Raw genomic sequence first — 21633 nt, 5'->3', positions numbered from 1 at the left:
TGAGAGTACTTAGAGAAACTACTTTACCGATATTTATTTCCACATAGGATAAAACATCCTTTCAAAGAAGCTTAATTAATTAATAATTTACTTTATTATATTTATGATGATACGATTAACGTACCCATTATTTTTTACTTTATCCACGATAAGTTATAAAGATTGATATTTCCCAAGTATATTGTAATATCATTTAACATTCTACGATAAAAAGTAAAGAGATTATTTATGATCAATAAAAAAACTCTATTCATGAATAAATGAAATTTCAAAAAGATTATTTTCAAATATCTTTCAGTTTACATACTAATATATTCTATTTGCAATGGAAGACACCGTTTTTCCTTTTACAATGTGATAGATGTTATCGTTAAACTGTTATACATATCTCGATAGCACTCATCCTCGTGAAATGCTAAAAAGAGCGTTAATGTATAATACATATCATTTTATGAGGAACATCTCACGAATTTCTAACTTTAGAGACGATGGAATATAAACTAACTTAAAGCTGACTTAAATTCTTGTTTGTATAAATAAGACGCAAAGCTAAAGAATATATATATATATATATATATATATATATATATATATATATTCCTTTTTAAATTCTATTTTCAGTTGGACGACTCCTTTGAATAACTGTCTCTCTCTTTCTCTTTCTCTCTCTCTCTCTCTCTCTCTCTTTCTCTTTCGAAAAAATATATATATATAAAATTAAAATAGTTTCCTTAATGGAAAAAAGAATAAAGAAGTAATATAGAGAACGTGTGGATGGTTTGGCGGAATGCGTGGTTGTTCGTACAAATAAACATGCTTGAATTTATAGAACTGCTAACCACGTCCGCGAGACGTAGTTTACTCCTTCCGACGGAACTATACCTTTGGACCGAAACGTCTCAGTATAAATTCTAGAGGCACATAGTGAACAAGCTTAACGATTACCAAAGTGACGGTGAACTTTTAATCATTAATTATTAAGAAATGAATCGATTTATATGTTTTATATTAATCTCTACATTTTAAGTATTTTATTTATTGATTTTTATTAATTCATTACACCGAAAATGTTTATTTAATATAGTAGCAAATAATAATAGCGTGGATTATGCCTGCAGGATGTACATACCGTAAAGTTATTTTCAGTTTCATGCGAGTCGGTATCACCGCAAAAACTTTTGGTGTTTCAATTTACTTAAGTCTTAACTAACCATAGATAACTGACAATGAAAGTTGACCTTTCTTTTTCTCTTTCAACTTCTAACTTAATTCATTTCATTTTGTATTATAACGATAATGTGTTCAAGAATTAACGTCGCTTCTATACTGGTTTCAGTGTTATAATCAGACCGTCGATCATGTAATTAAACTCGCTCTCCTCATTAACATGCACCGTCGCTTTGGTTAATAACGTGATTAAGTAAAATCATTTATTCGAAAAAAGGGTGTTTACGTAGGGGGTACAGAAAATAAAAGAAAAAAAAAACAAGAGAAATAGGGATTTGGATTAAGTACATCGTGATCGACATCAAGAGATTTTCGAAAGTACTATTTTCGCATTACTAAAGTAACGATAGAAAAATAGCTCAGTGCTAATCCACGTACGTTAATACCATCATTTATCGTCTTAAGATCCTCGAAAAAGAACGATCGTGACGTAAAGTTGCTATCGAATGGACCGAGTGGACGATTAAAGAAGCAACCTGTGGCTATGTCTCGTTGTAGAATTTTATCTGTGTTAGGAGCTGAGTAGGAAATCGGTGCTTTTCATTGTACATGTGTTGACGAACGTGCTCCTAACGTAATTCAGGTATATCGTGCGGTCTATTGCAAGCGTTCGATAAATAGGATGTAATCGTATCATTTAATGATCAAATCAAAACAAGAGAGGGAGAGAGAGAGAGAGAGACAGGAAGGAGGGAAGAGATCATTAACGAGAAGCAAAGCGGTAATTACGCACGTTTCGAGAGCCAGTTTGCATTATCGATGAATCACTCGATAATTCTCAGCTATTTGAAATCATTCGATTGTAAATCTTCTATTCGAAAGAAAAAGGCGAATGCCAGAGGTAGATAAAAAATTTGGAGGACTAAAAATATCAATCATAGCAACGCAAAGCGTCGCGTAAAATATTCGTAGAAATTCAAGAACGGCAGAGAATCGCTGGGAGAAAAAAGTTCGGTCATCCCTCATCTTGACGGAAAAATGTTTTTCTTGCCTTACTTGCTCGCTTTCGCATAACTTTCTTTATCATCGTGAATTGCGTGCCATGCGATCGAAGAAAATTCAAGTGAGAGGATGAGGAAAGTGGATGATGAAAGATGGAACGATCGGGTGATACTTAACGTCGGTGGAATACGTCACGAGACATATAAAGCGACCTTGAAGAAAATACCGGCTACGAGATTGTCACGACTCACCGAGGCATCGGTAAATTACGATCCGATATTGAACGAATATTTCTACGACAGGCATCCCGGTGTCTTCGCACAGGTTCTCAATTACTATCGTACAGGCAAGCTGCACTATCCCACGGATGTTTGCGGTCCTCTTTTTGAAGAAGAACTTGATTTCTGGGGTCTTGATTCGAATCAGGTTAGTTTGAGAAATTTTAACAAGTTGAAATCTATATCAATCCTAGACAATCAACGAGTTCTCAAAGGGTATAAAATGAACACAAATTATTTGAACAGACGTACTTATTTTCAAGAGCGTTGTCTTTGGTCACGTAGTTTCAAAGTTTCGAACTCGATAATTCTTTTGTTTTTTTAAATTAACAAGTTTACAAAACTAACACAATTATTACATTAATAAAAATCTATTAAAATGTCAAGTTAATTTTTTAAAGGTTGAACCTTGCTGCTGGAGTACTTACAGTATTCATAGAGATACACAAGCAACATTGGCCATATTGGATAAATTAGACATCGAAGGCGAAAAGCTTAGCGACGAGGAAATTTCTCGTCTCTTTGGTTACGAGGAGGAATATAATCGTGGAACATTGACAAAGTGGCAGCGATTACGTCCGAGAATCTGGGCTCTCTTCGACGAGCCTTACTCGTCGAGGTCGGCAAAGTGCATCGCCTGCATTTCGATCTTCTTCATCTGTCTCTCGGTTCTCTGCTTTTGCTTAAAGAGCCATCCTAGTAATCTACCACAAATTAGAACAGATGATTCTCCTTCTAACTACTCTGTAGAATTCACTCAGCATTACGAGAATGAAATCGGTCGACCACATAGAGCATTTTATTACATTGAACACGCTTGTAATGCTTGGTTCACATTCGAGATAACACTTCGATGCTTGGTAAGTATGAATATCTTATTTGAATTTGATATGAAAGGAAGTCTTTGAAATTTCGAACGATTTACTATACTTCAAATTCCTACGTAAAATTTATCTCGAGGGAAGACGAAAGGAAAGGATTCTATTGTAGGTCAGTCCAAGCCTAAAGCGATTCGCTGTGTCGCCGGTGAACGCTATCGATTTAGCGGCAACGTTCAGCTTCTACACGGAATTCTTGACGGAGTCTAGCCTGTATCTTGAGGTCCTCTCGATAGCAAGAGTACTTCGACTCTTTAAATTGACCAGACATTCACCTGGCTTGAGAATCCTCATACATACTTTCAAAGCATCCGCGAAAGAGCTCGCATTGTTGGTTTTCTTTCTTGCTTTGGGCATAGTTCTCTTCGCTAGTCTTATTTTTTATGCCGAACGACTTCAAGTAAGTACCTAAAAAAAATTAAACAATTTATTTAATTCCTGTCATAAGAAGAAGGATGATTTTCCTCGAAAGTAAGGATATTAATTAAAACGATGAAAGATTTTATCTTTACATCGGACAAAGGATCGAGATATCAAACGGACCGTCTAAAATGAAGGCTTCCCTCATAACGTCAAAGGGAGTGACAAAGAAAATGGGCTTGACTTTTCTCCCAGTGAAAAATTCATAAGAACATGAATCATGAAAAGAAGCCACGTTCGTGAAAAAAGGAGCCCACCTTGGAGATACGCCTGTATTCTTTCTTTCTTTTCTTCTTTCTCAATACACTATAAGATATGTGCTCGAATGGTCACGTTTATCACGTACCTTCATTACTTGCGTTCGAACGAACGTCTACGCATGAATCATTGAACCAATTCGTTAAATAGCAAGCATCATTCTAATTAAAGTTAAAGGCCGTACTCTCTCGTTTTCGGTGAAAAGAAAAACTTCTTTTCCCTGATGAATAGGGAAACTCACTTTACCAAAGCTCAAAACATCTTCTATCTATAGACGTAGCCGTGTATTACACATAATATTACATATGTCTAAACCAATACGAAAATATTTCAGTTTTGTTGGTTTACGTTTACGTTCAATACACACAACTGAAAATAGTTTTCTTCGTTAAGCTTATACGTGCTAATTTAAATTTCTATTCTTTTATACCAGACTTGTTTTTTCTTTTTTTTATATTTTTTTCTTTTCCCTCCTCTTTTGTTAATATTTCCTTTTCTCCGTAAACGAGCGCGTTGAATGATATCAAGAATTCCAGTAGGTTGCTCTTTTCAGGAAAATCCCAACAACGACTTTGACAGTATACCACGAGGACTTTGGTGGGCTCTAGTCACCATGACGACCGTCGGTTACGGCGACATGACGCCGAAAACCTTTCCAGGGATGTTCATAGGCGGACTGTGCGCCTTGACCGGCGTTCTTGCTATCGCACTTCCGGTTCCCGTCATCGTCAGCAACTTCTCTATGTTCTACTCCCACACTCAGGTTTGAGCATGACTCTCTTCACGTTCCTTTCTTCGAAAACTCTTCGAAAGCTTTCCTTTCATTTACTGTTTTCGAAGTTTACTCATCCGATAAAATGTTATCTTTTATTTTCTTTTTTACTCTGATTGCACATAGTTCTATGAAAATATAACTATGACGTGTGCTCAGCACTTCGATTCACCTTTCGATATTTTGCTTTTGATCGAATATTTTTCAGGCACGTAGCAAATTGCCAAAACAGAGACGAAGAGTACTCCCAGCAGAATTTCCAAGACGTGGAAGATCGTCGATGCATCAAAATCGTTTCGATTCTCAGGGACATTTGTTCTTGAACGCTTCACCTTACAGATCGCTGACACCTCTCATGACTCGACAACCTATGACTAGATTACACAGCGTCCTACAACTCCAGGTGCTTTTATTACGATGGTTTTAACGCATCGAGTCCCAACGTTAATTGCTTTCTCAATATTATCCACTTTCCAATCCTTCCCTCTATAACGGCGTCTCGAGTAAGCAAAGAATTTCAACGTAATGAAATTCATTCGAGCATTCGTCGAGTTAAAGAATAACTTTCTACGGGTGATTATATCCGAAGAAGTACGACTTCTTGACAGTAGAGAGCTATGCAAATGACGGAGTTCCTCTCTTGAGAGTTGATAAACGAAATAGATTCAAAGGGACGATTAGCATCAGAGACATAGTGAGAGAGAAAGAGAGAGAGAGAAAGAAAAAAAGAGAAAGAAAGACAGAGAGAGAGAGAGAAAAAGAGGAAGTAACCTTTTAGAAACTCCTGAGCCTCTTGCGGTTAGTTGCGTATATTTCAACTCCATTCATGAAGTTTTTGCCTTTTTTATATATATATATTTTTTGATGGCATTAAATTACAAATTTCGAGACATCCTAAATCATTTGAGGAGTAAATGATTAAAGTAATTATGATAAACCTCGTCAAAGCGAATTCACACGTTCCTCGTTTTACCTCTTTTATTATCTTGTCTGGTGTATATTAGAGGACTAGAGAAATTCACAAAGCGAAAAGAACGACATAGCAATTAGTCAGTTCTAAAATAGCTTCATATCGCTCTTTCTCTCGTTTTCTCCATTCTACAAATTTCTAAGCAAATTTGTATCAACGTACACTTACTCTTTTACAAGCCCGACCTAGTTTTGCAAATTTTGCAATGTCGTAACAAAACGCGTTCTCGCTTTTATCCTGACCAACAAACCAATAAAATCAAATCTTCCTTTTATCGTTTGTCTTATTAATAATTTCGTTTAATCGAGCAACGGCATAAGATTTTTCTTGGAATGTACTTGGAATTTTGAATTACGTTTTATCCATTGTACTGATTCCTCGAATAAACTAACTTTAGCAATCTATTTTCGACAAGTCGAGATTTAAAGCTCTCAATGCTGATATCTCGAAAAAGCCGGCGGAAACTCGGCCGGTATGCTCCCGTGATTCGGTTATGTAAATTTTCGACTCAAAATATGCTGACATTTGAAACGTCGAACTCGTTTCAGTGCGTTATTAAAGGAAACTATATGATATGCTTTCGGCCTAAATTTCTTTGAATAAGATACTAATAGGAAAAAATATCTTCATGAATCGAATCTATTTCATACAAACTATACAAACTAAAAAAAGAACTCAAAAAATGTTATATTTCAAAGATTCGCGGAAAGATTACTTGAAAAAAAAAAGGTTCAAAAATTGAACAAATAACTCAAGGTGGTTGAACGTCAACCGATGGTCCATAGAATTTATATTCTGCTTACAGCCGAATATCGTGATAAATCTAGCGGAAATCGAACATCGTGCGCGCACCACTTCGCCCAGTCAAGAATCCGAAGGAACTAGCGTATCTGACTGCCGAGATAGCGATCTACCTCAAGATGATAAGATGGAAGAGCAACGTGTCGCCGAAGTCGTTCATCCAGAAGAGGAAACGAATCATCGAAAAGAGAGACAACGTTCTCAAAACATTCTCCATTATATTTTGTGATAAAAATATATTGTTTTTTTTTAATACCATTATATATTATTCTAACAAAAATAAAAAGAAAAGAAAAAAAAGAAAAGTTGCAACGATCAACGATAAAAACATTTAAGAGACAAAGAGAGAAGATGAAAGAAAAATCAATGAGAATGAACAAAAAGAAAAGTGCGTTGATCGAGCAACGATCATGTTTCATCGTAAAGTCGATCGACCAATTCGAGGCCATTAAAAGAGTCCAGTAGCGTATCAACGATAATACCTTGCAAAACGTGGAAAACCGTGGAACTCTTTGACGCAAGAGGTTTCACGGCGCAAGCGTAAGCCATCGACCGCTAGAACGGTTTATTCAGGCTCTGTGGGATCTCCCCACTTTTCTCTACTCAGTATAGACACGCACAGACGTTGATACATTACATGCATAAAGTGAAGAAAAGAAAGAGATAGAGAGATAGAGATAGATAGATAGATAGATAAGTAGGTAGATAAAGAGAGAGAGAGAGAGAGAGAGAGAGACGAATGATGATATGCACCCTCGGGACATACCTTTGAATCGTTCTTGACGCGACAAGGTAAATAAGTAAACGTCTCTGTGTACGCAAGTGTAGTTTTCGAGATTCCGCTCCCTTCTTCTCTCTCTCCTTCTCTTAATATTTATTTTTTTGTTTTTTTTTTTTATTTTGTCTACACTTCATTGTAATATTCTAATATTCTTTGTCTCAAGGAATATCTCTCTCTTGAAAAAAAAAAAAATTCTATTCAGATAGTATCTTCCTCTTCAGACACTTCTCCTCTGAACTGTCAAGCTAACGAGATTGATTAGGTTGTTACAAGTACTCTGGAATGTCGAGAGAAGAGAAGAGATGCACTGATAAAAGAACAGAAGAGTCCGCGTGTCCGCTTGTTTCTGCGGGAAAACGCGACTGCTAGAGCGCAATGTGCGCGCGCATGAACTTTATCTTTTTCACTCTCGTTAAGAGAAAATGAAGAAGGATTGGGATGTTAGATATGCATGCAAGAAGATAGAATATGAATTTTCTCTTAATATATATGTTGTATTAATATTTGAAAATAAATGTCTTTCTTTATTTCATGAAAGCTCAATTTCATATTGTATGATTATATGAAAATATTCATTTCTCTAAGTTACCCAATAATCTTTCCAATGATGAAGCTGTCAAAAAATAAAAAAGAAAAAACACAAAAAAGAAAATAAGAAAAAAGAATCTACTCTGTCTATCTTAGAACCAAGTAAACGAGAATCCATTTGCCGTCTGTCCTCGCATGGCATCGTAAAGGAGGATGAAAAAGCTTGTCAAGTAGGGTGAGGGATCGACTCGAGTAAACATTTGCTATTATTCGATCCTAAATGTGTAGTGCAAGGGAAAGCATGATGGTATTTACTCGTTTACATCCTACGCTCTATGGTTAATGCATAAAATATTCTTTTAATTCAAAAGAAATTTCTCAATTAAAAACGATTATTTTATATGCAAGCTAAACGAATGTCAAGTAGATGCTATTAAACATTAATTTTTTCGCGATTAATCTTAATAATAAGAACCAAAGAAAAGTTCGATATCATGGTCTTATTTTATCGATTCATATTGGAACTAAGAATTTTAAGTATGATGAAGGTACAGATATATTGGCTTGTGGATCACGGTAAGTCGTATCTTTGATCCCAATGCGTTTAGATGTTTGACAACGACGTTCGATTTTTCTAAATATCCTGATAATTTCGTTCCATTCACAACAGATGTTGCGACGTTTATTATACAGAAAGGTCGATTGATAAAGGTGGTAAAAAATCGATGCTTTTTCTTGCTGTCGTCATCATCGTTATACGAAATTGATGAGATCAAGGATCGAAATTTAGAATATTTGTTCTTTGTTAAATAATGAGTAAGAAAAGAAATACATTAAAGACATTAAAATACATTTAAATAATACTCAATGGAGGCTTATGCATTCCAATGTACAATCGATCTTACTTCGAGAATCAAGGGAATAAATGAATGAATAAAAAACGGGAAAAAAAAGGATAGTGGTAGGGATATAGGATCTTCTTATCGACTGATTCAATCCTTGAGAACGATTTCGCTGAAGAAATTTTACTGGGCAAAAATAAAAAGTCTACGAAATGAAATAAAAATAGGTCGAATTGAGAAGGACAAAAGTAATAGTATCAGTAGTAGTAACACAACTAGTAGTAATAATAATAGTAAAAGTAGTAGTAATAACAATAGTAGTAAAAAAATAAGTAATTGGTAAGAAACAATTATAGTTGACTATAGTCGTCACTATTCATTAATAAAATATACGGATTTGTATTATTTTTAAAAATGATAAAATAAAAGAATAAAACAACGAAGAAGAAGAAAAAAAGAAGCGAATAAAAACGAGAAAGAAAGAAAAGGGTTGCATTTAACTAAGCTCTAATTAAGATTCGTTGAAGAAAGTAGATAATGTCGGCGTGAAGTCAGACTCAAGCAATAGTTATGGCACGTAAAGGAAAGGATGTAAAACGTGTTACGGGCGTGCGATCGGCGCGAACTTGCGCGACGCCTGCGCGTAATTCCGCTTGGTTTTCTCTTCTCAGCTTAACTTGGCTTGGCTCGACACGGCGTGGCGCGTCACGACGCGGCACGGCACGGCACGCCACCACCCTACTCTCTGCACTACTACTACTACTACTACTACTACTACTACTATTACTACTAGAATTGCTAGCTAGCTAGCTAGCTAACAGCAGTAACAGTAGTAGCAGTAACAGCAGCAGTAGGCCGCGTCGAAGGAGCACGCTCAGAAGCGCATTCGCTGTCTTTCGACGTCGTCGAAGCGTCGCTCGCGTCGTCGATGTCAGTCCGGTCCGTGCGCGCGAGTCGAGAGACGCGCTCCGTAAGCACGTCCGAGCTTTCTCGTCCGTTTCTCTACTTTGCTTATTTCCTTCCCTCTTTCTCTGTCTCTCTCTCTCTCTCTCTCTCTCTCTCTCTTCCTCTCTATAATATTCATATTTCATTTCTCTTCTTTTAACTTTCTCATTTATTATTTTCGTGTCGCTACCCAAAGTACGAGGATGAGTCCGTGTCGATTCATTACAAGTACTGAGGCGTAGTCGCTGGAAGAAGAACAGGAAAAAAAATAAGTGCTCGAGAAAAAGAAAGAAAAGAAAGAAAGCTCTCTTTCGTGTTTTACATTAAAATACGAGAAAGTAAGAAGTAAGAAGTAAGAAGTAGAAAAATGGGGAAGGTGTACGATTCAAGCAACGAGTGCCGTCGCTGAGAAGATGCCACCGCGGAAGAAGTACGAGACATGAAGAGACTGCGATCAAGGGTGGGTATTCTGCGTGAAATTTTTCCTCTCTTTTTTTTTTCTCTTTCTATCTTGGCATATATATTTTCGTGAAATTGTCCAAGAAAAAAAAAGATGACAATGACGACGTGCCGATGCTTATCGGGACATGTGTCCTACATCGATTCGTGCCTCCACCTTCCTCGCAGAGTCTCTCTGTCTCTCTCTCTCTTTCTCTCTGTCTCTTTCTCTCTCTCTCTCTCTCTTTCTCTCTCTCTCTATGCGTCGGCCTCCTCCTTCGACCATTTTCCCTCTCTCTCCCTCTTGCTCTCTTTCTCTCTCTTCCCCTTTATTTCTCTGTCTTTATCTCTATCTCTTGGTTAGTTTCACACTCTTTATTCTTCTAATCCCTCGTTTGCTTTTCTCTTTTTTTAACGAAATAAAGAGAAAAAAGAGAGAGAGAGAAAGAACAAGAGAGTAAGTCTCTCTCTGACTTCCCTTCTACGTCTTTCTGTCTATCTTTCTTTCTCGTTTGCCTTTCCGATGGGTGCTTGTTCGAAACGTCTACCTTCCGTTTGCCCTCGATCAATCCTTCGTAGAGAAGTTCGATCCGACGTGTGTTCCGGTCAGCTACCCCTCGTGTATGCTACGTTTAGCCAGTAAATCAGAACGCGCGTCCTTTCGTTTCCCTCCACCTTCTCCTCTCCACTTCCTGTTCCTCTTTCTCCTCATCCTTTTCGTTCTACTCTTTCTCCCTATTTTCCACCTCCACACATTGTTCATAGCACGATCGCTCTTCGATTCATACAACCACGCGAGACACGAGCGTGCGAGAGGACAAAAGCCAGCACCGGCTCCGTGCGTGAAGGGGAACACCACTGTGTAGAACGATCATCCATCTCTTTTTCTCTTTCTATCTATCTCTCTCTCTCTCTTTCTGTTCCTCTATCGTACTCGTATTCTCGTACTCACATTCGCCCTCAGAACGAGCAAACGAGTGCCACCGACAAGGACGTTGGAAGCAACGAGCGCTCTTATCGGCATTTCGTGCACGCAGACTATCGATTCAAGCGACAAGGGGCCGGCCGTTACTACTGTCGGCATTATCGTTGCTTTTACTACTGCTACGGTCGCTACCAACGCCAGTCATTCCTGCTATTACTACTGATACTGCTACCGCTGTTGCTTGAGACAACGATTCGTTCGACTCGCTTCGAAGAAAAATTCGCGCGTGCTCCTTTATGTGTCAACCTCCTTATCTCTCTCTCTCTCTCTCTTTCTTTATCTCCTTCTTCTTCTCTCTGTCTTCGTTTGTTTCTTTCTCTCTTACTCTTTCTCTCTCTCTCTCTCTCTCTCTATTTCTTTCTTCCTTACTCTTTCTCTCTTCTTCTCATCCCTTTCTTCTCTCTCTCTCTCTCTCTCTCTCTCTCTCTTTCCCTCTCTCTCTTGCTCTCTTCATCCTTCTCAGCTTCCTCTACATATCTTTCTTGTACGTGCACGTGTGCGATTCCGCTCGTGACGTCATGAACGACGAAGCGAGCCAGTGCCCACCAAGCTGTGTTTCGATCGCAGTTACCGTTCTCGTATTGGACAACGAATACATTCGCTGACGATGATGACCGAGGAGAATCGACCGATTTACCACCCCTACTTGTAGCAACGTGCTCTACGAAGGTCTCTCATCATGTCTCTCACTCTTTAAACATCCAACTCCATGAGTTTTCATTCCGCTTAACCTTGCAGACTTTCGGTCAAACTATTCGCATATTCTGAATACGCTCCAGTTATCGATTTAGAATGTACGTGTATTGAGTCATGATCGGTGTACTTTCCAAGTAACTTTTCACTTCTCCTATTTCGGTATCTCTCATTCAACCGTCGGTCAAATACCTTTACTTTAGTTCGAACTAATCGCGAGTTATAAGACAGTAATAAAATTATTCCAAATAGCGTAAAAAATTTATTCGAAACGACGACCAATCTCATCATTGTCGTTACTTCGATCGTCGACCTTATTGTATAGTACGAAGAAAGCCTGTCTTTTGCCATGCCGGCAGGTGGTTCTTTTTCCTTAACACTCGCTTCAAGATATATATATATATAATTTTATAGAAATCGAGATTAATCTTTCCACGGCATGAAGGTCTTTCAAACGAATCAAATACTTTCCTTCGAGGCCGCGAGGTCTAAGTTTTAACCCTCCCGAAGAGCGAGTCTTCCATTCCGAGGTAGTCTATTTTTAGGGAGGGGGTCGTTACTGCCTCTTTCATGCTCGCGAATCCCTCATTGATTCGACTAAATTTCTCTGCTAGGTGTCTCTGCGGGGCTAACGACACACGCGTGATTCCATTAAATACTCATGAAATATATCCGTTAACGACTTCTACGTATATTTTTAAATCTCCCCACCGATCCTTGCTATAAGAATACTCATATGCGTACTTTGGTATTGTACGTATACGTATTTGTAAGTTCATGAAATGCAAGTAACACAAGCCAATAAATGTGGACACATCCGAATCGATTTTTCCAAAGCACTTTATAAATTGTATCGAGTCTGCGATAATGCTGAGGAAAAAAGTAAACGATTTTTATTTCGTGACATTCGACATTCGGAGAAAGAAAAACGATTGGACGAATCTAACGTAAATCGTACGTCAAGGCGACATGGGTCGCTCGAATGGACTCGTAGAAATGGATAGATTCAAAGCCACACCTATGAAAAAGGTGGGAGAAGAAATTTGTACTTGCAACCCAAACGTCTACGTGTAAAAACTTCGCGAAAATCTGCGCGAGACATTGATCTTTGAAAAAGACGAGACGACCTGTTTTCTACGGATTGATAAATCTCGTACCAAAATAAATGGATCTCGAAAGAAAGAAGGTTCCCCCGTTATTCTGGCGAGAAAATTGTTCGACTGGAAATACTGGTTTGTATATCGCTTGAAATTTAGTCCTTCGACAAGAGCTTGGTTCGACGTTTAGTGAACTCCAAATTCAAGTTTACCACACCGTATAATTTTTCTAGCGTGATAATTGACTAGACCGGCCATAGACCCGCATCAACAAGAGAACAAAATTTATTTTCAGATAGGATAAAATAACTCCTTTATCTTTTCCATTGAAAAAAGATTTTTCAAACGGTACCGGTATGGTTTCCAAAAGTGTATTTTGTACAACGATCGTAGATAGAGATCGCATTGTTTACAACTACGTTGATTTGTTTTCGACGTGTATCAATTCAGTTATGGACATTTCATAGGCCAACTGTATCTCATTCGACTATCGGCCATTGAAATCGAATTATGGGATGCGTCATATACGTTATACGGAACATCAGCGTGCCATTCAACTAAAATCCTTTGCTTTCAAATCAAGACTAACACGTGATAATATGAAATACGATATTCTTTGAGTTATCCTCTTTCTTTTCAATAAGAATAAAAAAAGAAAAAGGTGTGAGACTAGAGCATAGCGACGACACGATTAATGTCGTTTATTTGTGAAACCATTAAATGGTCGTGTAATTGGAGCGCTCTAATTACATCCCAGAGAAGTTATTTTCCTTCTCAGCTGACCTCTCGTCGCGAAAAAGTCGAGAAATATCGACGTTTCATGGCACTCTTAATATCACTCTCGAACTTGGTACTGGCAGAAAAATCAAACGTAATAAGCGTTGGCCGTAACGATCGATTGAATGATTCCAGGAAAACTCGTCAAGGTGATCGAATTCGAATGAAATGTTTGTCTAAAATCTTCAACTTCAATACAATCTATTTCGAAGGAAAATCCTGATCCTTTTCTTATTTCGTTTTCCATTAAAATATTACAAATATTTTCAAATACCCCAACGTTCGTAGATCAAAAAAAGAAAAGAAAAATAGAAAATCCGAACAACGATACCTCTTATTTGAATGGCCTTGTTTTCTCTATTGTTTCCTATATTCAACAACACCACTTGCTTTTCCAACAGTCGAAGATAATATATACGTTCGATCCATTTGTATAATGGTGTCGATGCATTTTTTTCCCCATTCTATCTCCTTTTCTTTTTTCTTTTTTTTTTTCAAACGAATACCTGTCTACGAACATGTCCATTACGAGCAAGTGCATTCGCAATGTCTATCGTTTTTAACGGGTCGACATTGTTGCAATGCGTTGAATGAAGCTACAGTTTGAAAGCCACAACGAAAAGAATTTCCAGGTTCCGTGCGTTCGAAAGAGAGAAAATGAAAAGATGGGACAAGAAAAAAAAAATAATCTAACCGGCTTATCGAACTCGGTTTTTACGCGCTTTCTAGGACGACATGGAGAGATCGATAAAGAACGATTCGACGTCGCCGTACATGAACGACTCGCGATTTGCCAATAATAGTTGGCAGATATCCCGAAAAGAGAAATAGATATATCAATATCATGACTCTTGATCGTAAGTATGATATTAATCTTGTGAACCTATGAGAGACAAACGTAACATTGTATTATTTGTATGCAGGTTTCAAGGGTGGCCAAGTAAAATCTGCGCAAGCATTATGCCGATATCGTGTCATAAGCGATGCAGATTGGCACTGGCCATGTTTTACATTACCATAGATCTCTCCGTGGCAACTTCGAACTTATACACAAACATTATATGATGATATATATATATATATATATATATATATATAATCAAGATTATGTATATATATATATACAATTTTGATTTCTCTTCTCCAAAGATCAGAGTAATCCTTCGTAGGAACGTTCTATTTCAATCCTTTCTCGTCATATATGACGACACGAGCCTCCTTGATTGCGTTTAGGAACGTGTTGGCTAATAGCATCATGGCAATCTCTCTAATTGCTTTTGCTACTGGATTGGCTCTTTTGGAAAGAGCCCCTAGCCATTGAATTATCTGAAGTAATCGATAAAACGTATAATGTTGAACATTTTGTGAAAATCTCAATCTTAATATCTCGAGATTCGATGGAACGAATCACAAAAGATCTTTCGTTCTATTCCGTACAAAGGTATATGGTTACGTCAAATGAATTTTCTCAATGTCTTTCTTATCCTATTTCATCCAACGGCCCGTGACACGTCCCATTTGCGAATGTGTGACACAACAATGTTAGTTTCTTTCGCTTCTCAACTCCGTTTAGTCTACGAAGATAATATTTTATTCTCCATTTTTCCCTGTCTTTTCTTACTTACTTACTAAATGAGAAATCGATCGGATCCGATGGCGCATCGGATAAAGTGCAATTCAGTACGCAGCTTACTGAATCGAAGACCAGCTTCGAATCGTGTCCATTAAAAAAGTCGATTTTCTTCCTTTTATCATCTACCCTTTCAACATCCAATCGATTAACTTTTAATCGGTTATATCGAAATACCGAGTTACTTCGATAGATCTAGTGAATAAAAAAAATAAAAAGAAAGAGAAACTGACTCTTTATTTAAATTCCTTTTCCTTTCTCGAACTTCTTTAGTTCTAAAATCACCTGCGATTTCTCGCTCTTTAAATTCTATTCAATTTCATTGAGCTGTGTCATAAATGTCAAATCGATTCGAGAAGCTCTTTCACAATTACATCTTATAACTTTTCTGTCTATATTAAAGACTCATTAGATCAAAATCGTATCCCTCGATTCGAAAAGAATAGATAGCTTCCATTAAATTATAATCAGACATCCAAATGATCCTTCATTAACATCTTTAACTGTTATTAATGAGTTAATTACCTATTAATTCGTTTTCTTTTTTCTATTTCGCCGATCGTAGGACACGTGGGTTTCTTCCAGTCAGGGCAGGCGGTAGCAGAGCCGTGATCAAAATGAACCTGATAAACATGGACGCGGAGAACCGCGTGGTTCTTAACGTGGGTGGGATACGGCATGAAACATATAAGGCAACCTTGAAGAAGATCCCGGCGACGAGGCTCTCGAGGTTGACTGAAGCCCTCGCGAACTACGATCCGATCCTCAACGAATACTTCTTCGATAGGCACCCAGGAGTCTTCGCTCAGGTTCTCAACTATTATCGCACTGGAAAGCTCCATTATCCCACGGACGTCTGCGGGCCACTCTTCGAAGAAGAACTCGACTTTTGGGGTCTCGACTCCAATCAAGTCGAACCTTGTTGTTGGATGACATATACCCAGGTATCAAATCTTCACTCCCTCTTTAATTCACGTTCTTTGCACCATGCTTCGCATATATCTGATCGTTAAGTCGACTTGATTCAATGTTCGTTTATCATTTCGCTTGAATCTGAAAAGAAAAAAGAAGAAAGAAAAAAGAAAAAAGAGAAATCGTTCAATGCGATGATTTATCGAAAGTAGAGAAAACTATGAAAAAGCAACAAAAAAAGAAATGATAATCGTCTGACAATGTCATTTATTTCATTGATTCGTCGAGGGGATTCGGAGAAGACATTCGTTTATTTCGTAACCCCTCGATTCAAATTTTTTGAAGGTCTCTCATCTTTCCGTAGGATAATAAACGATATAATTCTTTTGTCGGATAATAAATTTTTTACCCCTATGATAAAACGAGAAATAAGTTAAAACGAAATTTAAACTGAACATTTTGTACGTTCCTTTAAAAGTCATCCCTTTCAAGTTTTAATTCGTACCAAATGTTGAAGTCTACTTACTCACGTAAGTCGACACATTTTTAGAAACAAGTAGCCGTACGAGTTTAAAGCAGCCAGAGTCTCGTTAATCCGAGCTATGGTATTACTACTATCGCCATCGCAAGTGTGGAAGGATCTTAATGAGAGAGGATCTCGCGAACTCGGTGCAAACGGTCGTTTCGTGTGATGATTTCGTAACGAGGTTTCTTAACGAGCGAGAGTTACCGCAAGAAGATTCCGACACGTCAGACCGATTTTGGGATGCACCAAAGCTTGCACAGCTTTAAGCACTATTCTGTAACTAAACAGAAATTTACAAAAAAAAAAAGAAAAGAAAAGAAAAGAATCGAAAATCGAAAAAAAGAAGCACCGAATCTAAATGAGAAATTATCAAAATAATATAATTATTATCAAAATAAACTAACGAAATAATGAATTTCTTTTCATAATTTCGTAGTAGTCACTGCTCTTAGATATGATTATTATATTTTCTTAGATATGAACGATCCATTGGATCGATTCCTACCCAAACAATATTTCTATGAATAGCATTCAGTATTCTGTTGATCGTAGATGCCTAGGAATTGATGATTTATTATCTCGTAATACGCAAAATGAAAGTCAATCAATATTTGTTGCCAAGACTTTACTGAATGACTTTCCGAATCGTCTTTCGATCGTTTGGTATTAATTCATTTCGAAGATAAAAATAAACATTTATCCAAATAGTACGTTTCTCATTGGGTCAAACTTTAAAGTTACTCTGATGTGTATGAAGCACTATTGTATTGTATAGAAATTATAATATAGACTTGACCTATTTTGCATCGTATTTCATAACGAAAGAAAATAGTTTCCACAATTAATGTAATGCTACTCCATATTATTTCATCGAAAATATTAATACTTAATTTTACATACGTTGGATGAACAAATTATTATTACGTCATAAGTAATAAAAGGAGTGAATTTGATAGAATAATCATGTTTTGTTACACGAACTTGATGAATAGTAATTAGCAAAGTATATTTTAAAAACAATACCTGCTAATGCTAATAAACTGTTTGCTTTCTGTGCTAACGAATCATTGACGTAAATGAAATTGAATTTTCGTATATATCTCTGCTTATAAGAGTTCGAATATTTGATGTCTTATTTCAACTTAAAAGCTGAAAGCAAATTATTTCGAAAAACAGGCTTCTTCCTTCCTCGAAATAATGTGTACACGGGAAGCTCGTTAAATTTATTCGTTCAACCGAATCCATGTGTTTATGATCTATTCCTATCGAGTTGTGGTTATCATTGAATGCTTTGTGAAATCATTCTTCGAACTATGATACCGTAGTCGTTAATTGGCATTTGCCGATTATTCCTCGAGAATTGCGTGATTAATTATAAATTGATCGATACTATTATTAAAACTCAATGACGATGAATAATGAGAATAGATTAAAAAAAGGAAAAAGAAAAAAGGAGAAACTAGGAAGATTTTGAACTGAGGAAAATAATATTGAAGTATTGTGAATCGACAGAAATCTCACTGTAGGTTCTCAGCATCTTAAAGTTGGATAATCTCTTTCCTCTTGATGGACCCGGTGCTTCTTTTCGACCGAATGGTTTATCTCAAAGATACTTGAAGCATTGATTCAGGACTCATCAAAACTATGAGAGATTTTCCATTCCGACGAATATCTAACAACTATCGGCATGATCGTTCATTTCAGAAAAAAGAAATAAAAAAAATACTTTTCTGTATCGTAACAAATCGCACAAATATTTCTTTCCGTTTATTCTTCTTCCTTTTCTTTTCTATATCTTTTTGCAAAGATAGAATATTCAAGCATAACGACGAGCAAAACTTATGCAAATAACATCGAGACAACGGCACGGCATTATTTTTATATCGTCTCCGTCGTCGACGGTCGAGGTTTCAGCAAAGACGGCTTTCGCTATCGATTTTATCGAAAAAAGAATAACGTAGCACTCGCGCGAAGTCCAAAGCTCGGTATATACGCTTTTGCACGCGTTTTATCTAGTCTCGAGGAAAATGTAAAAAGCATCCTCGGGAAAGAGAAAGAAAGAGAGAGAAAGAGAGAGAAAGAGAGAAAGAAAGAGAGAGAAAGAGAGAAAAGAGAAAGAGAGGGAGAGAGAGAGAGAGGAAAGAGAAAGAGAGAAATTCACAGGTACGAATAACGATCGTTGTTGCCCCTCCCCTTGACGCATCTCTCGTCGACTCCATCATCCATCATCAGCATCGGGACACGCAGGAAACGCTGACGGTCCTGGACAGGTTGGATTTGGACACGGAGAAGCCGACGGATGAGGAACTGGCCAGAAAGTTTGGCTTCGAGGAAGCCTATTACGAGGGCACTCTCACCTGGTGGCAAAAACTCAAGCCTCAAATGTGGTCGCTCTTCGACGAACCGTACTCCTCTCCTGCCGCCAAGGTCAGTGATGATGCAAAGAAATTCTCTATAATTGGAAACGAGAGTGCGTAAACTTGAAAATCTTCGTTGATATCGTTTCAATTTAAAACTAAAGCTTCTCTCTATTTACATTGTATCATCAATAATTATTAATTTTTATACTTAAATTTATTACATTTGACCTGTCTACAGTTCAGCGTCGCAATCAATAGGAGGGAATGTATCGGATATTACGGTACTATATCGTCGAATCCCCCTTCGATATGCTTCTTTTTTCCCTCCTTCTTTTTCACCCCTTTAATGTTTACTTTTAACGTTTACATTTCTCTCGTTTCGCTTATTCTTAAGCTATTATCGTACCTTGTCTTTTTCTTTACCCGTTCTACTACTGTATACATATATATATACATACACACCAAGTCACTTATCCCTCTCACTTATCCCAACTATTACATTCTTCACCCTTAACAAGAGATCGAACGGAGTATGATAGTCAATTTTCATGTTTCGCCATAGTACGCTATATGATTCATCTTATTGGGGCATTTCATGTTATTTTTTCCTTCGTCTCCCTTTTCTCGCTTGTTCAACGGCAAATGATTTAGCCAGCGGCTATGCTTGACGATTTTTCACTTCTCTCTTGGAGTGACGATATTTGTCATGAAGTACCTTTAAATCCGCAATATCAGTGTCGCCCTTTGAAAATATGGCTTTGCATATTTATGTTGACGTAAAAAAAAAAATGAAAGAGAAAGAGAAAGAGAGAGAGAGAGAGAGAGAGAGGGAGGGAGGGACAAAGAGATGAAGAAAGAGAAAAAGAAAATAAACGAAACAAATTTATGTTCACCTTATTTTCACGTCCACCGTACTTATCCCATAAATCATATTATATTACTTGCTTCGTTCCTGACTATGTGATCATAAATTACTTACATCGATGAAACCTTCCGCCGTGCTTACATCGCCGTTATAAAAAAGTGTAATAGCCTAATTCTAAATAGAAAAATATCTAGAAATTTTCACTATCGTTCCATATCGTGCTTTTCAAAGATTCTCTCAAGCGAAGTTGTTTCCCCCATAATATCAAGTAGAAAATATAAAAATTATTAAAACAAGAATAATTAAGAAGATGTAAGCGTACCGGTCAAGAGTGTCAGAAATGCAATTTTCATTTTGGAATATTTTTGTTTTGTTCACATCTCCCAACGAACGTAAAAGAAAAAGAAGAAATGAGAAAATCAAAAGGGATGGTACCTGGTTGTGTTTCTCGAAACAAATCTTATCAAGATTTCTATGTCGATCTTCAACAGGTAATCAGCATAGTTTCGGTCTTCTTCATCTGCGTCTCCATACTGTCATTCTGCCTGAAGACTCATCCTGACATGCGAGTGCCAGTGATAGTGAATCGGCCGGTGAAAGCGGGCAACATGACGTCTTGGGTGCTCGACAAAACGCGCACGAACGCCCACGACGTCTTCTTCTACATCGAGTGTGTCTGCAACGCTTGGTTTACTCTGGAGTTCCTTATACGGATAACAGCAAGTCCAAATCGTTGCGTCTTTATAAAAAGTTCGGTCAATTTGATCGACATGGTGGCAACATTGAGTTTCTACCTTGACTTGGCATTGCAACGATTCGCATCCCATCTGGAAAACGCGGACTTTCTTGAATTCTTGAGCATCATACGTATAATGAGGCTGTTTAAGCTCACCCGTCATTCATCCGGCCTGAAGATTTTGATCCAAACGTTCCGTGCCTCGGCAAAGGAACTGACCCTGCTGGTATTCTTTCTTGTCCTCGGCATCGTGATATTCGCAAGTCTGGTGTACTACGCCGAGAGAACCCAATCAAATCCAGAGAATGACTTTAAGAGCATACCTCTCGGCTTATGGTGGGCTCTTGTGACGATGACCACAGTTGGTTACGGAGACATGGTACCGAAAACGTATGTGGGAATGTTCGTAGGCGCGCTATGTGCCCTGGCCGGTGTCCTCACGATCGCCCTGCCGGTGCCCGTGATCGTCAGCAACTTTGCGATGTATTACAGTCACACGCAGGCGCGAGCCAAGCTACCAAAGAAGAGACGTCGTGTCTTACCCGTCGAACAGCCAAGGGTCAGGGCGCCAGGCGCGCCTCCCGGTGTTGGACCAACTGGCATTGGTGCTACTGGTGTTGGTGGAACCGTTGGTGGACCTCCTGGAGTTGGAGGACATGGACCGGTCAGCCAACACGCCACGACCGGTGGGGGCCCTCCGTCCTCTGGCGTCACGCATGGACAACCAGCTGGTGGTTGCCCTCCTCCTCATCAGGGGCCTCAGAACCGTAGGATGAACGCCATCAAGACCAATCATCCCAAGGATCCCTTCGCTACCAAATCAGGTACCCTGACATTCTCTCTCTTTCTCTCTTCTTTACTTTCCAATCTTTTTCAAAACCCTTCCTCTTCTTCGTGTAGTCGTGTAGTCGATTTTCCTTTTTCTCGTACGGTGGGTTCCAGAGGAAGACCGGAGGAACTCTAACCTGCGGA

At 38.0% G+C, this 21633-nt stretch overlaps 2 protein-coding genes and 1 long non-coding RNA gene across 14 annotated transcripts in view; 2 read left to right on the top strand and 1 right to left on the bottom strand.

The window, feature by feature from the left end:
• Window positions 1-871: 871 nt before the first annotated feature.
• On the top strand, window positions 872-7843 carry LOC118450586 (potassium voltage-gated channel protein Shaw). Of its 7 annotated transcripts, XM_085658831.1 has the most exons (8): window positions 872-955; window positions 1458-1545; window positions 1633-2595; window positions 2849-3307; window positions 3438-3725; window positions 4557-4766; window positions 4984-5178; window positions 6551-7840. In XM_085658831.1, exons 3-8 carry the CDS (start codon window positions 2299-2301, stop codon window positions 6773-6775), a joined length of 1674 nt encoding a protein of 557 aa, XP_085514957.1. In that variant the 5' UTR covers window positions 872-955; window positions 1458-1545; window positions 1633-2298; the 3' UTR covers window positions 6776-7840. The 7 variants fall into 7 exon arrangements, with proteins under 7 accessions (XP_085514957.1, XP_035742333.1, XP_035742348.1 ...); XM_035886440.2 differs by having other exon boundaries at window positions 1458-2595; XM_035886455.2 differs by lacking the exon at window positions 1458-1545 and having other exon boundaries at window positions 875-955; window positions 2140-2595.
• An 8036-nt stretch (window positions 7844-15879) lies between these two features.
• The window catches only part of LOC118450568 (potassium voltage-gated channel protein Shaw), a 5861-nt gene continuing 107 nt past the window's right edge, over window positions 15880-21633 (top strand). The window contains exons 1-4 of one of the 4 annotated variants that reach the window (XM_035886407.2): window positions 15880-16206; window positions 18933-19127; window positions 20417-21485; window positions 21604-21633. The exon at window positions 21604-21633 is cut by the window's right edge and continues 107 nt beyond it. In XM_035886407.2, coding sequence (XP_035742300.1) covers window positions 15880-16206; window positions 18933-19127; window positions 20417-21485; window positions 21604-21633 — 1621 coding nt within the window. Of the gene's footprint in view, window positions 16207-18932; window positions 19128-20416 lie in introns of all 4 variants that reach the window. The other 3 variants (XM_035886426.2, XM_085658906.1, XM_035886398.2) reach the window with 3 other exon arrangements.
• Window positions 16193-21633, bottom strand: part of LOC146872849 (uncharacterized) — a 10354-nt gene continuing 4913 nt past the window's right edge. Inside the window, exons 2-5 of one of the 3 annotated variants that reach the window (XR_014982440.1) lie at window positions 21204-21633; window positions 20361-21109; window positions 19058-19152; window positions 16193-16315 (exon numbers count right to left, since the gene is read on the bottom strand). The exon at window positions 21204-21633 is cut by the window's right edge and continues 1027 nt beyond it. This is a non-coding gene — a long non-coding RNA (uncharacterized LOC146872849). Of the gene's footprint in view, window positions 16316-17777; window positions 19153-20360; window positions 21110-21203 lie in introns of those variants that run through there. The other 2 variants (XR_014982441.1, XR_014982439.1) reach the window with 2 other exon arrangements.

Source organism: Vespa mandarinia, chromosome 8 (assembly GCF_050613455.1).
Source record: "Vespa mandarinia isolate Hongniang chromosome 8, ASM5061345v1, whole genome shotgun sequence".
In the NCBI taxonomy this organism is placed as follows: domain Eukaryota; kingdom Metazoa; phylum Arthropoda; class Insecta; order Hymenoptera; family Vespidae; genus Vespa; species Vespa mandarinia.
Note: the sequence above shows the minus strand (reverse complement) of the source record. Positions and strands in the feature narration are given on the sequence as shown.